At 60.8% G+C, this 18,952-nt stretch overlaps 1 protein-coding gene across 1 annotated transcript in view; it reads left to right on the forward strand.

Annotated features, from left to right (window-relative positions):
- LRP1 (LDL receptor related protein 1) overlaps positions 1 to 18,952 on the forward strand; it is a 79,745-nt gene that overhangs the window by 53,060 nt on the left and 7,733 nt on the right. Inside the window, exons 41-72 of the mRNA XM_082741862.1 lie at positions 250 to 627; positions 1,923 to 2,112; positions 5,565 to 5,769; positions 6,140 to 6,332; positions 6,931 to 7,056; positions 7,265 to 7,393; positions 7,662 to 7,781; positions 8,001 to 8,114; positions 8,330 to 8,479; positions 8,566 to 8,688; positions 8,946 to 9,062; positions 9,214 to 9,342; positions 9,582 to 9,704; positions 9,809 to 9,949; positions 10,026 to 10,216; positions 10,934 to 11,117; positions 11,222 to 11,307; positions 11,461 to 11,580; positions 12,096 to 12,283; positions 12,420 to 12,625; positions 13,132 to 13,320; positions 13,859 to 14,007; positions 14,446 to 14,539; positions 14,659 to 14,775; positions 15,055 to 15,174; positions 15,533 to 15,655; positions 15,769 to 15,894; positions 16,297 to 16,413; positions 17,089 to 17,195; positions 17,300 to 17,432; positions 18,279 to 18,398; positions 18,513 to 18,635. Coding sequence (XP_082597988.1) covers positions 250 to 627; positions 1,923 to 2,112; positions 5,565 to 5,769; positions 6,140 to 6,332; positions 6,931 to 7,056; positions 7,265 to 7,393; positions 7,662 to 7,781; positions 8,001 to 8,114; positions 8,330 to 8,479; positions 8,566 to 8,688; positions 8,946 to 9,062; positions 9,214 to 9,342; positions 9,582 to 9,704; positions 9,809 to 9,949; positions 10,026 to 10,216; positions 10,934 to 11,117; positions 11,222 to 11,307; positions 11,461 to 11,580; positions 12,096 to 12,283; positions 12,420 to 12,625; positions 13,132 to 13,320; positions 13,859 to 14,007; positions 14,446 to 14,539; positions 14,659 to 14,775; positions 15,055 to 15,174; positions 15,533 to 15,655; positions 15,769 to 15,894; positions 16,297 to 16,413; positions 17,089 to 17,195; positions 17,300 to 17,432; positions 18,279 to 18,398; positions 18,513 to 18,635 — 4,731 coding nt within the window. The remainder of the gene's footprint in view (positions 1 to 249; positions 628 to 1,922; positions 2,113 to 5,564; positions 5,770 to 6,139; positions 6,333 to 6,930; positions 7,057 to 7,264; positions 7,394 to 7,661; positions 7,782 to 8,000; positions 8,115 to 8,329; positions 8,480 to 8,565; positions 8,689 to 8,945; positions 9,063 to 9,213; positions 9,343 to 9,581; positions 9,705 to 9,808; positions 9,950 to 10,025; positions 10,217 to 10,933; positions 11,118 to 11,221; positions 11,308 to 11,460; positions 11,581 to 12,095; positions 12,284 to 12,419; positions 12,626 to 13,131; positions 13,321 to 13,858; positions 14,008 to 14,445; positions 14,540 to 14,658; positions 14,776 to 15,054; positions 15,175 to 15,532; positions 15,656 to 15,768; positions 15,895 to 16,296; positions 16,414 to 17,088; positions 17,196 to 17,299; positions 17,433 to 18,278; positions 18,399 to 18,512; positions 18,636 to 18,952) is intronic.

The following is an 18,952-nucleotide window of genomic DNA, read 5'->3' on the forward strand; positions in this document are numbered from 1 at the left end:
CTCCCCTGTAGTGGGAGGGGCTGGGATAGGGGCTGGACCCACAGGGACACATTCCAGCAGCTCCAGAGAGCCGAGAGAGGGGAGGAGAGGCTGGGAAGCTCTGGGACCGATCCAGGTTCTGTGTGCGCAGGCCCAGAGGCTTGTCTGTGCTGAGGCAGAGTGGTGGCCCAGCCAGGGTCCCCACGGTGGCAGAGATGTCCGAGGCCACCCTCTGCAGCCATCTCCTTCCCCTCCCCCCATCCCTGGCAGGCACCAACGTGTGCGCGGTGGCTAATGGCGGGTGCCAGCAGCTGTGCCTGTACCGGGGCGGCGGGCAGCGGGCCTGTGCTTGCGCGCACGGGATGCTGGCTGAAGATGGGGCATCGTGCCGCGAGTACGCCGGCTACCTGCTGTACTCCGAACGCACTATCCTCAAGAGCATCCACTTGTCTGACGAGCGCAACCTCAACGCACCCGTCCAGCCCTTCGAGGATCCTGAGCACATGAAGAATGTCATCGCACTGGCCTTTGACTACCGAGCAGGCACCTCCCCGGGCACCCCCAATCGTATCTTCTTCAGCGACATCCACTTCGGGAACATCCAGCAGATCAATGATGATGGCTCCTGGAGGACCACCATCGTGGAGAGTGAGCCCATATCCCGATCTTCCCCCCGGGAGGGGAGGGTCGGGGGCTGTGGGGCAGGACCAGCCCCGCCTCCGGGGAGAGGAGCCCTCCACCCTCAGCCAACCCCCTGCGTCCTGGATCCCAATCCCTGCTATGACCTTGTCTCTGACAATTCACCAGCGAATCACACTGCACCCGTCATAGTTACTTGAAAGTTTCTCCTCATTTGAAGTCAGAGTCGACTCTTCTTCCTTCCTCCTCCAGCCCTAGTTTGCCCCCAGGGGCCACAAAGCTCTACTCTGTGTGGCCGGTATTCACGGCACAGGCTGCAGAGAGGCTGGTTCAGCCCCAGCCACCGGGTTTCAGGCACTTGGGCAAGTTCTCTCTGCTGTCCAGGCCTCAGGTGTTTCACATGTGTAGGGAGGCAGGGTCACCTGAAGGGCAGGTGTGACAGCTTAGCTCAGCACAGGACACGTGTACACGTTCCACAGAGAGTGCTAGGGGCTAGACACAGCGTCCTAGAACGGCCTTTCGGCTCTTTGCAAAGAGCAAAGTTATTTCATTGTGCTACGGTTTCCTCTTCTCCGGGCTGGGTAAGCCCTGGTCCCTTGACTCACTCCTTTGCTCATTTCTTTCATTCATCCTGTCCACAAAGACCTACCCAACACTAAATGAGGTCCTGGTATCCAGCAGTGGTAAACAAGCATCTGTCCTTTGAACCTCCTTTGGACACAATCTGCTCCATGCAGAACATGCCTGCCTAAAAACGTGTCCAGAGCTAAGCCAGATACCCTGCAACCATAGCTTGACCAGGAGAGACTGGCAAGAACTATCCCCTGTCTTCGGCCCATTGTTTAAGCTACAGTACTTCTCATAATGCAGCCTTCTGGCAAGCACAGCGTCATACAGCTAGAAGCCACAAAAGCCCAAGTCTTTTTCTCTTAAGCTATGGTTCCACTACTCATTGTGCACTTAATTCTTTAACCGGAGTTTAGGATGTTTATAAACAATCCAGTTTGGGTCTTGTTCATTTGGAAGCTCCCGGGACAGCCCAAGTTGGATGTGATTTACCAAAATCCATAAAGTGTTTCTACTCGGCTGTGGGGAAGATGGGAAGATGGGTCGGGAGATGGACCATGGACTATTCGTTTAGAAAATAGGGAAGGACGGGAGGGGTTGGGGGTGCCAAGGGCTGTGTTCGCACACATCCCTTGACAACCCCACATATGCCAGAGGACTGGGTGCTGTGGGCCAACCCCCTTTGGCTCTGCTCTCTGGCCCCATCCCAACCCACGACTACTTCTCTCCCCTTGTAGATGTGGGCTCCGTGGAAGGCCTGGCCTATCACCGTGGCTGGGACACCCTTTACTGGACAAGTTACACAACATCGACCATCACCCGCCACACAGTCGATCAGACCCGCCCAGGGGCCTTCGAGCGTGAGACGGTCATTACCATGTCTGGAGACGACCACCCACGGGCCTTTGTGCTGGACGAGTGCCAGAAGTGAGCTGCTGGGTACAGGGAGTGGAAAGGGACAGGCCACAGGGTGGCAGAAGCTCCCCCAGGCAGCCCTGGGTGGGGGGTGCAGCCACAGGAGGGGCTGGCTGTCCCCTGAGATCAGCTACTTTTTTGCTTTGTGACCTTGGGCCAGCTGTGGGAGCTCTCTGAGCTTTAGTTTCCTCATCTGTAATATGACAATAATATTTCAGGTGCCTGAACCAAGGGGAGGACCGGGGAACTCTGAAGGACAGTTCTGGCTCAGTGATGAATTGATTCTTTCATCAGAGAGCCATGGTCGAGGCACGTAGTAGGTCCTCTGTGTTTCTGGCCCTCCAAGCTTCAGGCAAAGATTGTTCACTGAACACTTGCTGAACCACCTAGCCCGGAGGAGAGAAATCACAGTGGTGGGAAAGGCTGAGACAAGTACAGGACTGTATGTAATGACCAGGAGTCATCCCAGAGGCCCTGCTTTGGCACTGGGCCTAGATGTCGGCAGGCCAGGAAGGGCAGCCCGGACACAGGGTAGTGCTTTATGTGACAACCAGAGGAGGGAGTGCTCTGGGCAGGAAGGACTGTGGGGGCCTCCCCCATGCCCAGTCGAGGGGCTCCCATGTGCAGGGCAGGCCTGAGGATGGCCCAGGAGTTTAGGCTCAGGTTGCAAGGGAGGCCAGAGCACAAATCTGGAGAATTTGGGAGGAAATAGCCCTAGGGGTGCTGCACGCCCCTGGTCTCCACCCGCTGTGCTTCCCTGCAGGGCCAGCAACACCCTCCCCCCGCCCCCACAATTTTCACTGTGTGGGCTGCTGCTGAGCCACCCACTCACCTTAGAAATCCTGACCCACATGAAAGCAAAACTGTTTTCCCCGGAACTCGGCAACACTTGGAATATTTTCCCAAAGCTTTGCTAGGAAACGAAGGGACAAACAAAACCCAAAAGCAACTACTTAGAAACAGTGAGTGCACAGAACCTAGATTCCTTACCCTGATGTCACTCAAATCCAGCCCCAGCCTGGCCTCCTGGCCCTGCAGACCAGCACAAGGACCCTCTCCCTGGTCTGCCTCACCCTGGCCTGCATGTCCATGGCTCACAACAAAGATTCTGCCTTCCCTCTGTGACCCTTGGCCCCGGCAGCTGTCCCTTATGGGCCTGGAACCTCCATGGGCAGGGGATGCTGCCGGACACCCCTGTCTGCCTCCCACCTCCCGTCCAGAGGTGATGGAGCACTGTGGCTTCCTGAAGCTCCTTCATGGCTGTCCAGAGGTTCCTTTGCTCTGAGCCCAGGGAATTCCATTGTTCACTCAGCAAATGGCTTTTGAGAACCAACGATGTGCTGAGGAGCCAGGGGAGGGTGAGATGGACCTTGGCTCTACCTCGGGCCTATTTGCTGTTAGCCATGAGGCTTCAGGGGGCTTTATGAGTGTGTAACAAGGACCTGACCCAGCTGGATACCAAGGGATGTGTCCTCCAGGAGGCAGCCCCTCAGCTGGGGTCTGAAGGTGGGGAGGCGGGGGTACTGAAGCCAGGGCAGGGTGCAGGAGAAAGAGTTGAGTTGTCTGGGAGAGGCCCTCTCTTGGCCAGAAGGAGCAAATACTTTGAGGTCGGGGTTGGGGGGAGTGTGCAGCCAGATGAAGGGGACAGGGACCCCCTGCCCTCCTGCTGAGCCTACCCTACAGCTGCCCCTCAGGAAAGCCCCTCCTCCTAGCCCTCCCCCCCAACCCCAGAATCCTCAGTTGTGGGACATGTCCTTCCACATGTGGTAGTTTGTCATGGTAAGAGGAAAGCCACTTCCTACCACAGAGTCTGATGTGCCCTACCTGAGGGTGTGGTGTGGAAGTCCCCCAGGGCCCTACCTGAGGGTGTGGGACCAACAAGGCCAGGAGGCTGACTCTTGCAGCTGGGCCTGGGACAACACTTTCCCCTGTGGAGGCCGGAGAGAGATGCCACCATCCTTGATGGCATCGGGCCACTGTCCACACTCCCACCCTGAACTCCGAGAGCCATCCAGAACCCCCACCCACTTGCCCCAGGATGAGCACCTTTAAAGCAGAGCCTCAGCCTCCTTAGGTCCCAGGGCTTGGGAGCAGCCAGCACCTCCTAAGTGGAAACGGGTGTCCTGTTCCCACCGGAGCATAGCAGCAGGAGGCCTCAGCTCAAACTGAGTGGGGAGGGGGTGTTAAAAAGAGAGAGACCCTGGGGACACCTGGCCAGTTCAGTCGGTAAAGCACGCGACTCTTGATCTTGGGGTTGTGTGCTCGCTTCGGCAGCACATATACTAAAATTGATCTTGGGGTTGCGAGTCCAAGCCCCACATGGGGTGTAGACATTATTTGAAAAAAAAAGACAAGCCTGGAGAGGTTTGAGGAGACAAGTCCACGAGCAGCAGACGCCTTGCGTCCTGAGCAGCAGAGGGCGGACAATGTGGAACCCTCAGGCCGGGAGGCAGGGGCAGTTGCCGTGAGGAAGCTGGGAAACAGAACTGACTCTGCTGCTAGATGGTTCTCCAACTCCAGGGTGCATGCAGCTTGTCTGGGAAATGCAGGAAAGTGCGGTTCCTCAGCCCGGCCCCAGGCCTAACTGAGTGTGAATCTCCAGGACAGAGGACCCAGGGGTCAAGATCCAGAGCAGGTGGTCAGAGGATCACACTGTCACACCTAGCACAGTGGCTGAGCAGTCTGGAAGTGAGGCACTCCCAGCTCCGGAGCCTCCCCACCCCCAAAGGGAGCTGAGCATGGCCAGATCCCACCACCTCCTTTACCGAGAGGAAGCAAATGTGCAAAGACAAGAGGCTGGTTCAAGGTCAGAGCTAGTAAGGGGCAGAACTGGGGCTCAGACTCCAGATAGGCAAAAGCCTGAAATGACAGAGAGGGTGATTTTCAAGAACTCCTTGAGGGTGGGGTCCATGTGTCCCCAGCACGGGCATATATGAGACACTCACAAGTGTTTCCCAGATGCCAGGCAAACAGTTAAGAACCTAATGGGAAATAGTCATGTGGCATTTTACCAGCTGTAATTAGGTAAACATTAACTCTGAATCCTTAAACCACCTATGAGGCAGGTGTAGTATTATCCCTGCCTCCTGGAGAAGGAAACTGAGGCACAGAGAAGTTAAGTCACTTGCTGAGGTTCCTCACTGGTAAGTGGCAGAGCTTGGATGGGAGCCCAGAGCCTGCCTTACTTGCTACGCCATCGTCTCTCAGTAAACGCAGACGGTCACTTCCCAGACACCGAGAAATCCGTGTGCACACACACCCACACAGCGACCCTGTGGCAGCCTGGCCCTCTGGGACCCGGGCCATGTTGGCCTTAGTGACTATGAATCCGCCTGGGTTGTGGGCGTCTGCCTCACACCCTGGCTAACCCTTGGGTTCTGGTCAACTCTTGGCCCTCGACCGAGCCCTCTGTGGCAGACTCCCTGGATTTGACTCCTGACCCCCGGGGCCTTCCCTTCCCCCAGCCTGATGTTCTGGACCAACTGGAACGAGCAGCACCCCAGCATCATGCGGGCAGCCCTGTCGGGAGCCAACGTCCTGACTCTCATCGAGAAGGACATCCGTACTCCCAACGGCCTGGCCATTGACCACCGGGCCGAGAAGCTCTACTTCTCCGACGCCACCCTGGACAAGATCGAGCGGTGCGAGTATGACGGCTCTCACCGCTATGTGAGTCGGGGGGCCGGCGGAATGGGGCTCGAGGTGGGCTGGGCTCAGGGGGCAGCGGGTCAGCCAAGAAAGGGATTGCCCCAGCAGGAGATCAGGCTGCAGAGTGGGAAGATTTGGGGGGAGAATGAGGCAATGCCACGGCCCCTTAGCTGTGTGGCCTCGTGCGGCCCCCATCCTGTCCAGGCTTGGCTTCCTCATCGGTTTAGGGAGGAAAAGGCAAGATGTCTCTGTGGGTCCTTCCCCCTCCCAGCTGCATCCAGGGATCTGGGCCAAGGCCAGGCGCCCTCGTCCCTGGGGCCAGCTGCCATGGGGCGGAGTTGGGGCAGGAGACCTGAGCCCACCTGTGATGGGCCTGGTGCTGGTGCCACAGGTGATCCTGAAGTCGGAGCCAGTCCACCCCTTCGGGCTGGCTGTGTACGGGGAGCACATCTTCTGGACTGACTGGGTGCGGCGAGCCGTGCAGCGCGCCAACAAGTACGTGGGCAGCGACATGAAGCTACTGCGCGTGGACATCCCCCAGCAGCCCATGGGCATCATCGCCGTGGCCAATGACACCAACAGCTGTGAGTGGGGCCACTGCCACCAGCCTTGCTCTCCCGCCCATGGTGCCAGCATGTACACACACATGCGGACATCCACTTGTACACACACCTTGTACACACAGTCCCCAAGAAACTCCAAGACACCTACCACCCCTCTACTCCAGCTCCCTCCCACACACACACCTACACACATTCATACCACCCCACAATGGTTTCACCTGAATCGTTGGACACCCCAGCGCATGCCCTAGTCCTTCTCCACCCCCAGGACCACACATGCCCCAGAGCCTGGTCACACGCATCCCAGGCTCTGCCTACCTCATGCTCTACGTGCGCGTGCCCGTGCCCCGGCCTTGCCCAGTGGCCCTCACCCAGATCCGTAGCTTTCCCAGGCCTCTCACTCTTACTCCTGAGAGCACACACCCCCCTCTGCCCCAGGCCCACCCCAGACACTCCCCCTGGCCCACCTGTAGTGCCTTTTCTGCTCCCCCAGCCATGTGCCGCTATGCCACAGGCCCAGGGCTAGGAAGCTCCATGAAGCTGTGTGAGTGGGTGGGGGCCTCCTGTGTGTGCACAGCTGCGAACACTCCTAGCCCACTGTCGTCTGTCCCTGTTTCAGGCGAGCTCTCCCCTTGCCGCGTCAACAATGGTGGCTGCCAGGACCTGTGTCTGCTCACTCACCAAGGCCACGTCAACTGTTCTTGCCGAGGAGGCCGCATCCTCCAAGAGGACCTCACCTGCCGCGGTGAGAGAGGGGATGAAGGAGGGGGACACTGGTGGGGGACCCTGGGCACATACTGGCGCCATCTCCACCCAGACTCCCAAAAGCTCGACCCCCCGAAACCTTTTACCAAGGAGGGACTCAGGATGACCTCAGTTCCGGGGGCTGATGGGTAGAGACGTTCCAGGCCCCAGGGCCCTGGCTCAGGACACTCACCCCACATTCTCGCCAGCCGTGAACTCCTCTTGCCGGGCACAAGATGAGTTCGAGTGTGCCAATGGTGAATGCATCAACTTCAGCCTGACTTGTGACGGCGTCTCCCACTGCAAGGACAAATCTGACGAGAAGCCATCCTACTGCAGTAAGTGCCTCCTCCGGCCCCAGTGCCCCAGCCCACCTCCCTTCCTCCGGCCCTCCAGGATCTCCAGCCCCCAGCAGGACCAGGCGTGCAAGTGAGGGCTGCAAAATCTCCCTGACCCACTGTGGCTGAGGAGTCTAGGGTGGTCGTGAAGGGCAGAGCCATGGCCAACCCTGGGCCAAGCCCAGAGCCGGGCTGAGCGGGTTGTCAAGGCCTCAGGAGGCTACCTTCCCAGAGCTGCTGCTGACTGGTGGCCCGCTCCCCTCCCCAGACTCCCGCCGCTGCAAGAAGACCTTCCGCCAGTGCAACAACGGGCGCTGTGTGTCCAACATGCTGTGGTGCAATGGGGCAGATGACTGTGGAGATGGCTCAGACGAGATCCCCTGCAACAGTGAGTGCCACACAGGGCCTGCCTGCCTCCGCCCCGCCCTGCCTCCCCAGGCCCCAGGGCATCTGTTGCAGCGCTCTGGTGGGGGGGGGGTAGGGGTACAGTGGATGGGTTGGGGGAGGTTGCTGGGCCAGTACTTTGGGCCAGGAGTTCCGGCTGGGGTCTTCTGGTCTCTGCGGGGAAGACTCTGGCCTGATGTTCACGGGGTGGGGACTGTTCTAGAGACGGCCTGCGGTGTGGGCGAGTTCCGCTGCCGGGATGGCACCTGTGTTGGGAACTCCAGCCGCTGCAACCAGTTTGTGGACTGTGAGGACGCCTCTGACGAGATGAACTGCAGTGAGTGATGCCCCTCCCTCATTCCTCCTCTCTGCCCACCCTCTGGCCCACTCACAGCCTGTGTGCTCCTGCCCCCTGCCCCCAGGCCCCTGCCCGGGGCAGTGTGAGTGGAAGGGGTGGACAGCATCTCTTCCCCGAAGGATACCGTGTGAGGGCAGCTCGGGGGAGGGAGTGTGGAGGGAATCGTGTGTCACCTGCTTCCCTGCCCCCACCAGGCGCCACCGACTGCAGCAGCTACTTCCGCCTGGGGGTGAAAGGGGTGCGCTTCCAGCCCTGTGAGCGGACCTCCCTCTGCTACGCCCCCAGCTGGGTCTGTGATGGTGCCAACGACTGCGGGGACTACAGCGACGAGCGTGACTGCCCAGGTCCCACCGCGGGCCGGGTGTGTAGCGGGCGGCAGGCGGCAGGCACCCCAGGGAGCCAGCGCTCTCATGCCTCCCTCTCCCTCCAGGAGTGAAGCGCCCCAGATGCCCCCTGAATTACTTCGCCTGCCCTAGTGGGCGCTGCATCCCCATGAGCTGGACGTGCGACAAGGAGGACGACTGTGAACACGGCGAGGATGAGACCCATTGCAGTGAGTGACCAACTCCAGCGCCCGCCCACTGTGGCCACGGAGTCCCAGTCCATGCCCGACCTTTCAGTTCCTTCCCAGGAAGTGTGCCCTTGGGAGAAGAGCCCCTAGGGCCCCTGAGGGGGCAACTCTCTAGCTCAGGCTGACCTCCCCACACAAAGGGATGCCTGGGGTCTCTCCCATCTGTCCTCCACCTGCCTGCCCAGCAGAGTGACTTGCCATCCCCTCCCCCGTCTCACTTTGGTTTCCAACCGCCCCAGACAAGTTCTGCTCAGAGGCCCAGTTTGAGTGTCAGAATCATCGCTGCATCTCCAAGCAGTGGCTGTGTGACGGCAGTGACGACTGCGGGGACGGCTCAGACGAGGCGGCACACTGCGGTGAGGAGTGGCTATGGCCGGCTCAGGAAGGGGCATCCGGGAGGGACAGACCCCACCCCACCCCCACTCCCTCCTGTAGGAGGGGCAGCATGACGCCCAGCCCGCTGTGCCTGCTCCTGAATCTCTCGGGGGCTCCCGGTTTCCCCAACAGAAGGCAAGACATGTGGACCCTCCTCCTTCTCCTGCCCTGGCACCCATGTGTGTGTCCCCGAGCGCTGGCTCTGTGATGGTGACAAGGACTGTGCTGATGGTGCCGACGAGAGCGTCACAGCTGGCTGCTGTAAGTGGCAGGGGCGCATGAGGAGTGGGGCCACTGTCTCACTCTACAGAAGGGGAAACTGAGGCCAAGGAGAGGCAGTGCTTCAGCCAGGGTCACCCAGGTGGCTAGTGGCAGAGCCCTGTCTACAGCCCAGATGGGTGTCTCTGCACATCCCACCTCTCAGACCGCTCGAAGGTCCCAGGGACGGGCAGCAATGGGCCAGGCGGGGGTTGAGGGACCTTGTCCGTCTCCATCTACAGTGTACAACAGCACCTGCGATGACCGCGAATTCATGTGCCAGAATCGCCAGTGCATCCCCAAGCACTTTGTGTGTGACCACGACCGGGACTGCGCGGATGGATCCGATGAGTCCCCTGAATGCGGTGAGCTGGGCAAGCTAAGCCGGGGTGGTGGCAGGGGCGGGCTCCACCCTGGGCCCAACCGGAGCCCCCAGCCTCACCCCCTCACCCCACCCCTTCACCCCCAGAGTACCCCACCTGTGGCCCCAACGAGTTCCGCTGCGCCAACGGGCGCTGTCTGAGCTCCCGCCAGTGGGTGTGCGACGGTGAAAACGACTGCCACGACCAGAGTGATGAGGCCCCCAAGAACCCGCATTGCACCAGCTCAGGTGGGCCCCGCCCTGGCCTCGGGGGGACCCCCTCCGTGTCCCCGTGCCCCACTGACCCACGCCTCCGCCCCCACAGAGCACAAGTGCAACGCCTCGTCGCAGTTCCTGTGCAGCAGCGGGCGCTGTGTGGCCGAGGTGCTGCTTTGCAACGGCCAGGACGACTGCGGGGACGGCTCGGATGAGCACGGCTGCCACGTCAACGAGTGTCTCAGCCGCAAGCTCAGTGGCTGCAGCCAGGACTGCGAGGACCTCAAGATCGGCTTCAAGGTGAGCCCCGCCCAGGGTGGGAGCTGCTGGCCCCTCTTCATTCATTCACTGGCTCCTTCATCCCTTCCTTCACCAAGGGCTCAATTAGCTCCTAGTCTGCTGGGCAGTGTTCCAGGCACTGAGGGCCCAGTGAGGAACAGAACCAAAAACCCGTGCTTGGTGGGGCTCTGCCGCTCTGTGGAAGGTAGAGCTGGCAAGGGCCATGGTTAGGAGGGACGAGCAGATGTCAGGGAGGCGCCGGAAAGTGGGCTACCCAGCTCAAGGGAGCACAGACTCTGGGCGGCTTTTCACTGTAGAGACAGCATTTAAAATCCATGAGTCTGGAGATCCCCAAGGGAGTGAGTATAGTTGGAAAAGAGGGCAAGTCCAAGGCCTGAGCCCTGCACTCAGACACCCGGAGGGCCAGGGGGTGCGGGGGGACTGGCAAAGGATCCTGAGAAGGGGCAGCTGCTGTGGGGGGAGAACAGCCAAGTGAAGAAAGCCTTGGAAGTGAAGCACAAGCCACTCTGTCAGATAACGCTCACAGGTCGTAGAAACAGGGCGGTCGCCGGTCATGTGGGGCGAGAGGCAGATGCCTGGCACGGGTCAACTCAGCACCTGCTTGCTGCCTGCCCGCCAAGCCAGCTGCCTGGGGTGGGGGGAGCTGAAGCCCCAGTCTCCGGGGTGGGAGGCCCCGAGCCCTGCCCAACCCCAGCCCGAGGCTTCCTGTGCCCACAGTGCCGCTGCCGCCCAGGCTTCCGCCTGAAGGACGACGGCCGCACGTGTGCTGACGTGGACGAGTGCAGTTCCACATTCCCCTGCAGTCAGCGCTGCATCAACACGCACGGCAGCTACAAGTGTCTGTGTGTGGAGGGCTACGCCCCCCGTGGGGGCGACCCCCACAGCTGCAAAGCCGTGACTGGTAAGATGGGCACTTGGCGGGCGTCAGATGCCTGGGACAGCTGGGGACTGGAGCTATGGGGGCATGCCCCGGCCGGCAGCTGAGCCAGGGTGATCTGTCTGCAGATGAGGAGCCCTTCCTGATCTTTGCCAACCGCTACTACCTGCGCAGGCTCAACCTGGACGGCTCCAACTACACGCTGCTGAAACAGGTGCCGCGCTGGCCCACCTCAGCCCACCCATCTCCCCAGGCCCGGAGCTATGTTCCCTGCCCTGCACAACCCCCTCCTTCTCCCCTGCTGACTCCTCCAGCCACCCGTGTCCTGATTCTGTCATCCTTCTTCTCCCCTACCCCCCACATCCAGGGCCTGAACAACGCCGTCGCCTTGGACTTCGACTACCGAGAACAAATGATTTACTGGACGGATGTGACGACCCAGGGCAGCATGATCCGAAGAATGCACCTTAACGGGAGTAACGTGCAGGTGAGGCCAGGGCAGCCCACTCCTCCACAGACCAGGGTGATGGAGGAGTCCCGGTGTCTCTCCCCAGAGAGCTCTCTCTGTTTCAAGGCCGTCTCCCCTTCACCCCACGCATCCCACTGAATTCTTCCTTCCTCCCCCTTCCCGACGGTGTCTCTGCACAGCTCTGCTTGTCCAGGCTTCTCCCTCCCCCCAGGCTCAGAGAGTAAAATCTAGGAGATTCCTCCTGCTCTTTTCCTAGTCATCTTAGTCTTTTTCCCTCAGAACAAACCTCTCTTAAATGCTCGCCCCCAGGCACTGTGGGGCTTGGGATGCGGTCTCTCTCACCTGAAGACCCCTGTCCTAGAGCCTCCGATGACCTTAGGCCCAGGGCTGGGAGTTTTCTGTCTGTTGTCCTCCTGGCCAAGCTGTGGGACAGAGCTCTGCTTCACTTCACACTGGAGGAAGCTGGGCCCCAGAGAGACTGAGGGTTATGGCCCAGGTGACCCAGAGCTCTTCCTTCCCTGCCCCTGACACAGGTGCTGCATCGGACAGGCCTCAGCAACCCTGACGGACTGGCTGTGGACTGGGTGGGTGGCAACCTGTACTGGTGTGACAAAGGCCGGGACACCATCGAAGTGTCCAAGCTCAACGGGGCCTACCGGACGGTGCTGGTCAGCTCTGGCCTCCGTGAGCCCAGGGCTCTGGTGGTGGACGTCCAGAATGGGTACGCAGGCGAGGAGGGTTGGGGGAGCCCCTAAAAGCCAGAAGTGTGCTCAGGCATCGAGGCCCAGCCTCCCTGTGGGCTGCCGGGGGGACCAGCCACAGGATCTCTTGGGGCTCACTGCCCGCCCACCTGCCAGGTACCTGTACTGGACAGACTGGGGTGACCACTCACTGATCGGCCGGATAGGCATGGATGGGTCTGGCCGCAGTGTCATCGTGGACACCAAGATCACGTGGCCCAACGGCCTGACACTGGACTATGTCACCGAGCGCATCTACTGGGCTGATGCCCGTGAGGACTACATTGAGTTTGCCAGCCTGGACGGCTCTAATCGCCATGTCGGTCAGTGAGGCTGCCTGCCTACAGCGGACCTGGGGGAGGGGGGGTCTGAGAGTCCGTGGATCAGGCCTCAGGTCAGAGTGTAGAATTAAAAGTCTGAGGGCATGGTTTGAGGACACCACCCACCAGGGGCATGGGGGTCCAGAGCACCCCAATTTATGGCCCCTGGCCAAGCGCCGGCATGAGGCTGCCATCTGCTACCTCAGGAAGGAGAAAGAGAGGTCCCTTCTTATGCACAGCTCGGGGCCCCGAGAAAGGGAGGGGTGGGAGGTCTGGGGTCGGGATACTTCAGCACCAGGAATCCTATAATATTATGGACCAGAAACCTGCTGTCAGAGGCCCAAGTTCGAGTTCCAGGTCTGCCACTTATTAGTTGTGCGACCTTGGGGAGCCACCAAACCATCTGGAAGTAGGGCAAGCGCCCACCTCACGGGGTTGCTATGGGTTAAGGGCATCTGGTAGGAAAGGTGCCGACCGGCTGCTGGGCCTGTTCCCTCCCCGGCCTGCAGTGCTGAGCCAGGATATCCCACACATCTTTGCACTGACCCTGTTCGAGGACTATGTCTACTGGACCGACTGGGAGACCAAGTCCATCAACCGAGCCCACAAGACCACGGGCACCAACAAGACACTCCTCATCAGCACCCTGCACCGGCCCATGGACCTGCATGTGTTCCACGCCCTGCGCCAGCCAGATGGTGAGTGGCTGAGGGGTGGGAGCAGATGAAGGAGGAGCCTGGCACCAGGGGCCCCTGTGGGAGGGATGGGGCCCAGCAGGGCGGGTTGCCTTCTGCCCCATCTCCAGCATCACCTGAGACTTGCTTGTCAGACACTGAAAAACTGGGGGGCTGGAGACAGGCCGTGGTCGGGCTCTCGGGAGCTGCAGCCCAGCCCGGGGCCAGTCAGCCCTGGAGTCTTGCAGCAGCAAGCCCCTGAGGGTGCGGACCACCGAGGTGGGACCCCAAAGGCAGGGGAGGCAGCATACGAGGCTTCAGGGTTGGCCTGATTCCGGGGCCTCTAGAAGGGACCTCTCCCTTCTCTGGCTTCAGCCTCCTCCTAAGCGAGTGGGATTTGGAGCCATTTGCCAGGATACAGTAGGCTGGGCAGCCTTCAGCAGACCAGAAAGCGTGGCACGAGGGAGAGTTGGCCACGCTCTGCCGGAGGCCCGAGGCTCCGGGAGCGTGGCCCATACGCTGGGCCCAGTCGGCTGTACTCTAGCCCCTTTCTCTCCGGCAGTGCCCAATCACCCCTGCAAGGTCAACAATGGTGGCTGCAGCAACCTGTGCCTCCTGTCCCCCGGCGGGGGCCACAAGTGTGCCTGTCCCACCAACTTCTACCTGGGCAGCGACGGGCGCACCTGTGTGTCCAACTGCACAGCAAGCCAGGTGAGGCTCCTCCCCATGACCCCCAATCACCAACGCCTTGCTCCCCAACCCCCCACACCAGTGCCCCCACTCCTCCTCGGACCCCAGCACCCGCTCTAATGTCCTCACGCATCTGGTTTTTCCACGCTAACGCCCCCACATTTCTTGCCTACCTCTTGTCTCCCCACAGCAATACTTTTATACCTGTTACCTCACACAAACACCCCTACACCCTAACTCTGGCCCTCCCTCACCAATACCCTCCACCCTGACCCCCCCACAGATACCCCATCACCCAGCCCTCCTGCACACCTCACATCCCCTCCATCCATCCAGCTCAGGCCCCCCACCAAATGTCCTGACCCTCCCACTTCTTTGAAACATCCCAGCCCCTCAAACAAAAACCTCCCAAGTTCCCCAGATCCCCACCAACCCCTCTTGCCCCCACCTGCCCTCCAGTTTGTGTGCAAGAACGACAAGTGCATCCCCTTCTGGTGGAAGTGTGACACGGAGGATGATTGTGGGGACCACTCAGACGAGCCCCCGGACTGTCGTAAGTGCCCAGAGCAGGGGTGGCAAGGAGGTCCTTCGTGGGAACAAGCCGACTTCCGAGGCTCCCAGTGGCCATGCCCAGCCCCAGTCCTTCTGACTCTGAGGCTCCCTTCCTGGCAGCCGAGTTCAAGTGCCGCCCTGGACAGTTCCAGTGCTCAACCGGTATCTGCACCAACCCTGCCTTCATCTGTGATGGGGACAACGACTGCCAAGACAACAGTGACGAGGCCAACTGCGGTAAAGGGCTGCCCAGACACCGGCTGCCCTCCTCCCCACCCCGCCGCCTTTTCCCTCCCTGGGATTTGGAGGTTTCGCACAGCACTCCAAGGGCGAGGGAGCTCAGCCCACAGCAGCCTCCTCTCTGGGCTGGACTCCAACTGCTCTGGGCCCTGAAGCTGCACTGCTCACTGCCGGGGGGGAGGGGGTGGGGCGGAAGCGGGGGCGGGGCAGGCCCTCCCTGCACCTGAACCCTCCCCCCTCCATTAGTTACCCTCCCCTCCTCTTCCCCTCCCACAGATATCCATGTCTGCTTGCCCAGCCAATTCAAGTGCACCAACACCAACCGCTGTATACCCGGCATCTTCCGCTGCAACGGGCAAGACAACTGTGGGGACGGGGAGGACGAGAGGGATTGCCGTGAGTGCCCGAAGCTGTGGGCGGGGAGCGGGCTGGTGGGCAGACTGGCATGGAAACAATCCACAGTGAGATCTACCCACCGCTTTGTCTAGGGGCTGCGCTGCTCTCCGGAAACGTTATTAGATGGGCAACGTAAATTGTATTGGGTGTGACTTGGCTTGCTCATAAAAACATCATGCTCGGCATAGAGATGTGCATACAAAAAGCACCAAAACTGGAGCTAAATGGTCCCTTTCTCTGAAGAAATTGCTGGTGGAACTGCAGCTAGAGCTTGGAAGAGGGAGAAGGTGGTGATCTCGAGCTGTGGTGCTGTGGTACTGGTGGAATAGGCAGGTCCTCACTTTCCCCCACTCTGCAGCTGAAGTGACCTGCGCTCCCAACCAGTTCCAGTGCTCCATCACCAAGCGCTGCATCCCCCGAGTCTGGGTCTGTGACCGGGACAATGACTGTGTGGACGGCAGCGATGAGCCCGCCAATTGCAGTGAGTGGCCTGGCACCCCTGGCACCCCTCCGCAGCGTCTGCTGCTCCGGAGCACGATCCCCCCAACACACCCCAGCAAGGAGCCTCCGCCTCACCACTGTCGCCCCCTGCAGCCCAGATGACCTGCGGAGTCGATGAGTTCCGCTGCAAGGACTCAGGCCGCTGCATCCCGGCACGCTGGAAGTGTGATGGAGAGGACGACTGTGGGGACGGCTCCGACGAGCCCAAGGAAGAGTGTGGTGAGCCTCCCCAGACCTGCTCTCGGAGGAGGGCATCCGGCCTGGGCAGAACTCGGGCTTTCCACGGCCCCACCTCCCACGCCCACCACCTCCCTTTGGATTCCCCATGCCCACCCACTGGCACCTCAGCAGCACACACCTGGGTAGAATCTTCCTGGCCCACCCCCCCACACCCAAGGCTCTGTTCACCCGCCCCTGGGCAGCTCCTCCTGCTCGAGCCTCTCCCACCTCATAACCTCCTTGCGGACCCTGCATCTCAGCCAGAATGCAGCATGGCCTCCCCCTTGCTGCTCTCACTCCCACTCCTGGCCATCCTGCCAGCGCTTGTCCGAAACCCTCATGCCTGCCCTCACTCCGTGCCTGACGGCCCCGACATTTGCCCCCCGATCTTGCCTCCACTAGATGAGCGTACCTGCGAGCCCTACCAGTTCCGCTGCAAGAACAACCGTTGCGTGCCAGGCCGCTGGCAGTGCGATTATGACAACGACTGTGGGGACAACTCGGATGAGGAGAGCTGCAGTATGTCCCCGCCCCCCCCCACCCCACACTGCAGGCACCCTGCTGCAAGAGAGTTGGGGCACCTCCCCTCTCAGCACCCCTGCCCCCACCAGGTGGCATCGGGGCAGATGGCAACCTCCCAGGGCTGGGGGTCAGGTGCCCCCTCCCTGCTCACCCCACCCCACCCCGCTCCATGTCGTGTATTTGAGTTTGTGCCATTTCACCTCATCTCATGTTTCTCTCCATTTTCACACTGTCCTCTCGGGGTTGCAGAGGTAGGTGTCTCCGATGTGCCCGTGCTCCCACCATACCCCCTGCCACTGCCCCAGAGCCCACCCATCCCTGTGCCTCAGCCCATCATCCTTTACTGGCCTCTCCCTAAACCCTGGTGCTTGTCTTAGTGGTGTCGTTCCTCTCCTGTTCCCCTCGACCCCCCGTACACAGTCCATCCTGAGGGCAGAGCCAGGGACCCGTGCCCTCTCTCATGTGTGTCCACCCCAAAGGGGTAAGTGTGAGCCTGCGCTGGACCCAGCTAATCCCATGAGGGCAGTCAGCTGGCTTGCTCAGGATTGGTTGAGCATCTTGATCATCACCTGTGGCTCTCAGGGACATGGGGATGGGTGGTCTTGCTTGGCCGACGGCTGAGTCCCTGTGCCCACCCTCCTGGGGCCTGTCTCTCCCCTATCCTTCCTCCAGCCCCTCGGCCCTGCTCTGAGAGTGAGTTCTCGTGTGCCAATGGCCGCTGCATTGCTGGGCGCTGGAAATGCGATGGGGACCACGACTGTGCAGATGGGTCTGACGAGGTGGGAAGGGAGACCAGCCCAAGGGAAGGATGGCCTCGGAGGGATCAGGGCTGGGCTACCGGGGTGCCCTGCTCTGACCAGGATGCCCGCACGTGTCCCCACAGAAAGACTGCAGTCCCCGGTGTGACATGGACCAGTTCCAGTGCAAGAGTGGCCACTGCATCCCCCTGCGCTGGCGCTGTGACGCAGACGCTGACTGCATGGACGGCAGTGACGAGGAAGCCTGTGGCACCGGCGGTAAGCCTATCCTGCTACCCCTCCACCCCCAACCCCCACCACCTGGTCACTCCTGCGTCCTCTCCTATAGTCACTGCTCAGGAAAAAAATCACTCTGAAGCACATACCGTGTACCAGGCACTATCCTAGGCATCGGGGAGAGAGCTCTGAGCCAGACACAGGGCCTCTGGGGACATTTCTGTGTGGAGTGTGCCCTCCACAGCAGCACATAGTCAAGCGGCCTATTGGGCCCAAATTCAGCAGAAACCTCTTGGCTGTGTCCATCCAGGCTCCATGCCACCGGTCCCACAGGGCAGTCCCCATTCACTTTCCTCTCCCTTTCCCGGGGCCAGGAAGCAGTGCCTGTCTCTGGCCGGACTGCCTGGGCTCAGTGGCCCAAGGCCTCATTGTGAAGCTTGGGTAAGAGAAGTCTGGGGCTTGGAGCAGAGATTCCACAACCCCATCCAGATAGCCAAGGACAGACACTCTGGCTCTGCCTTGGTTGGTCAGGGAAGCCTAAGTCTCCTGACTCCCAGCCCAGTGTTCCTCCTTTGTGCCTGCAGTTAAACTAGAGTAGGCCCGGATGCCCTGCCACAACCACCAAAGAGGGCCCTCCATACCTTTTCTGTACAAGCTTCCCCTGAAAGGCTTCTTCTCCCCTAAATAACCAGAGGAGGCAGTTCTGCTCAGCTGCCTGGCTGGTATAAAATTAGGAGGCCTGGGTTCATTCCAACCCCGCCACTACTTGCCCCGTTATTCCTCTGGGCCTACACCTGTGGAGGGAAGGATGGAGGCAAGACCCCGCCCCCTACAGTCAGCCTGGGGCTCAGAGCTCATTCTTGGCTCTTTGTTGGCCGTGGTGCCCAGTGCGGACCTGCCCCCTGGACGAGTTCCAGTGCAACAATACCCTGTGCAAGCCGCTGGCGTGGAAGTGCGACGGCGAGGACGACTGCGGGGACAACTCCGACGAAAACCCGGAGGAGTGCGGTGAGCTGGAGGAGCCGGAGCCGGGCTGGGACTGGGCGGGGCTTTCTTGCTCTCCCGGGGCTCCAGGCCCGCCCCTCTGGCTGATTCTTGCTCCATCCGCTCCCACCGCTGCAGCCCGTTTCGTGTGCCCTCCTAACCGGCCCTTCCGTTGCAAGAACGACCGCGTCTGCCTGTGGATCGGGCGCCAGTGTGACGGCACTGACAACTGTGGGGATGGGACTGACGAGGAGGACTGTGGTGAGCAGGGAGCTGGTGGAGGGAGCCTGGCGCCGGCCGGCTGGGGAGGAAGGGCACTCCATATTTTGGGTGCTGCACAGGAGGTGGAGGGGAGTGGGCCAAGTGCGGACTTCATCCGCGGAGGGTGCAGATCCGTTGCCGGGAGCCCAAGGGCCCTTCCTTGTAAGAGAGAAGCCCCTGGAGAAAGCCCGGGAGGCTTCCTGGCGCCTAGGTCTTGAGGTGGAGACTGGGACTCTGAATGTTTAGCCCGCATCCCCCGAAGCTTGACAGAGAGCCGCAGGGCGTCCCTGTGGACCTGGAGGCTGTGGGGTGGCCAA

Source organism: Mustela nivalis, assembly GCF_964662115.1.
Source record: "Mustela nivalis genome assembly, chromosome: 7".
Lineage (NCBI taxonomy): Eukaryota > Metazoa > Chordata > Mammalia > Carnivora > Mustelidae > Mustela > Mustela nivalis.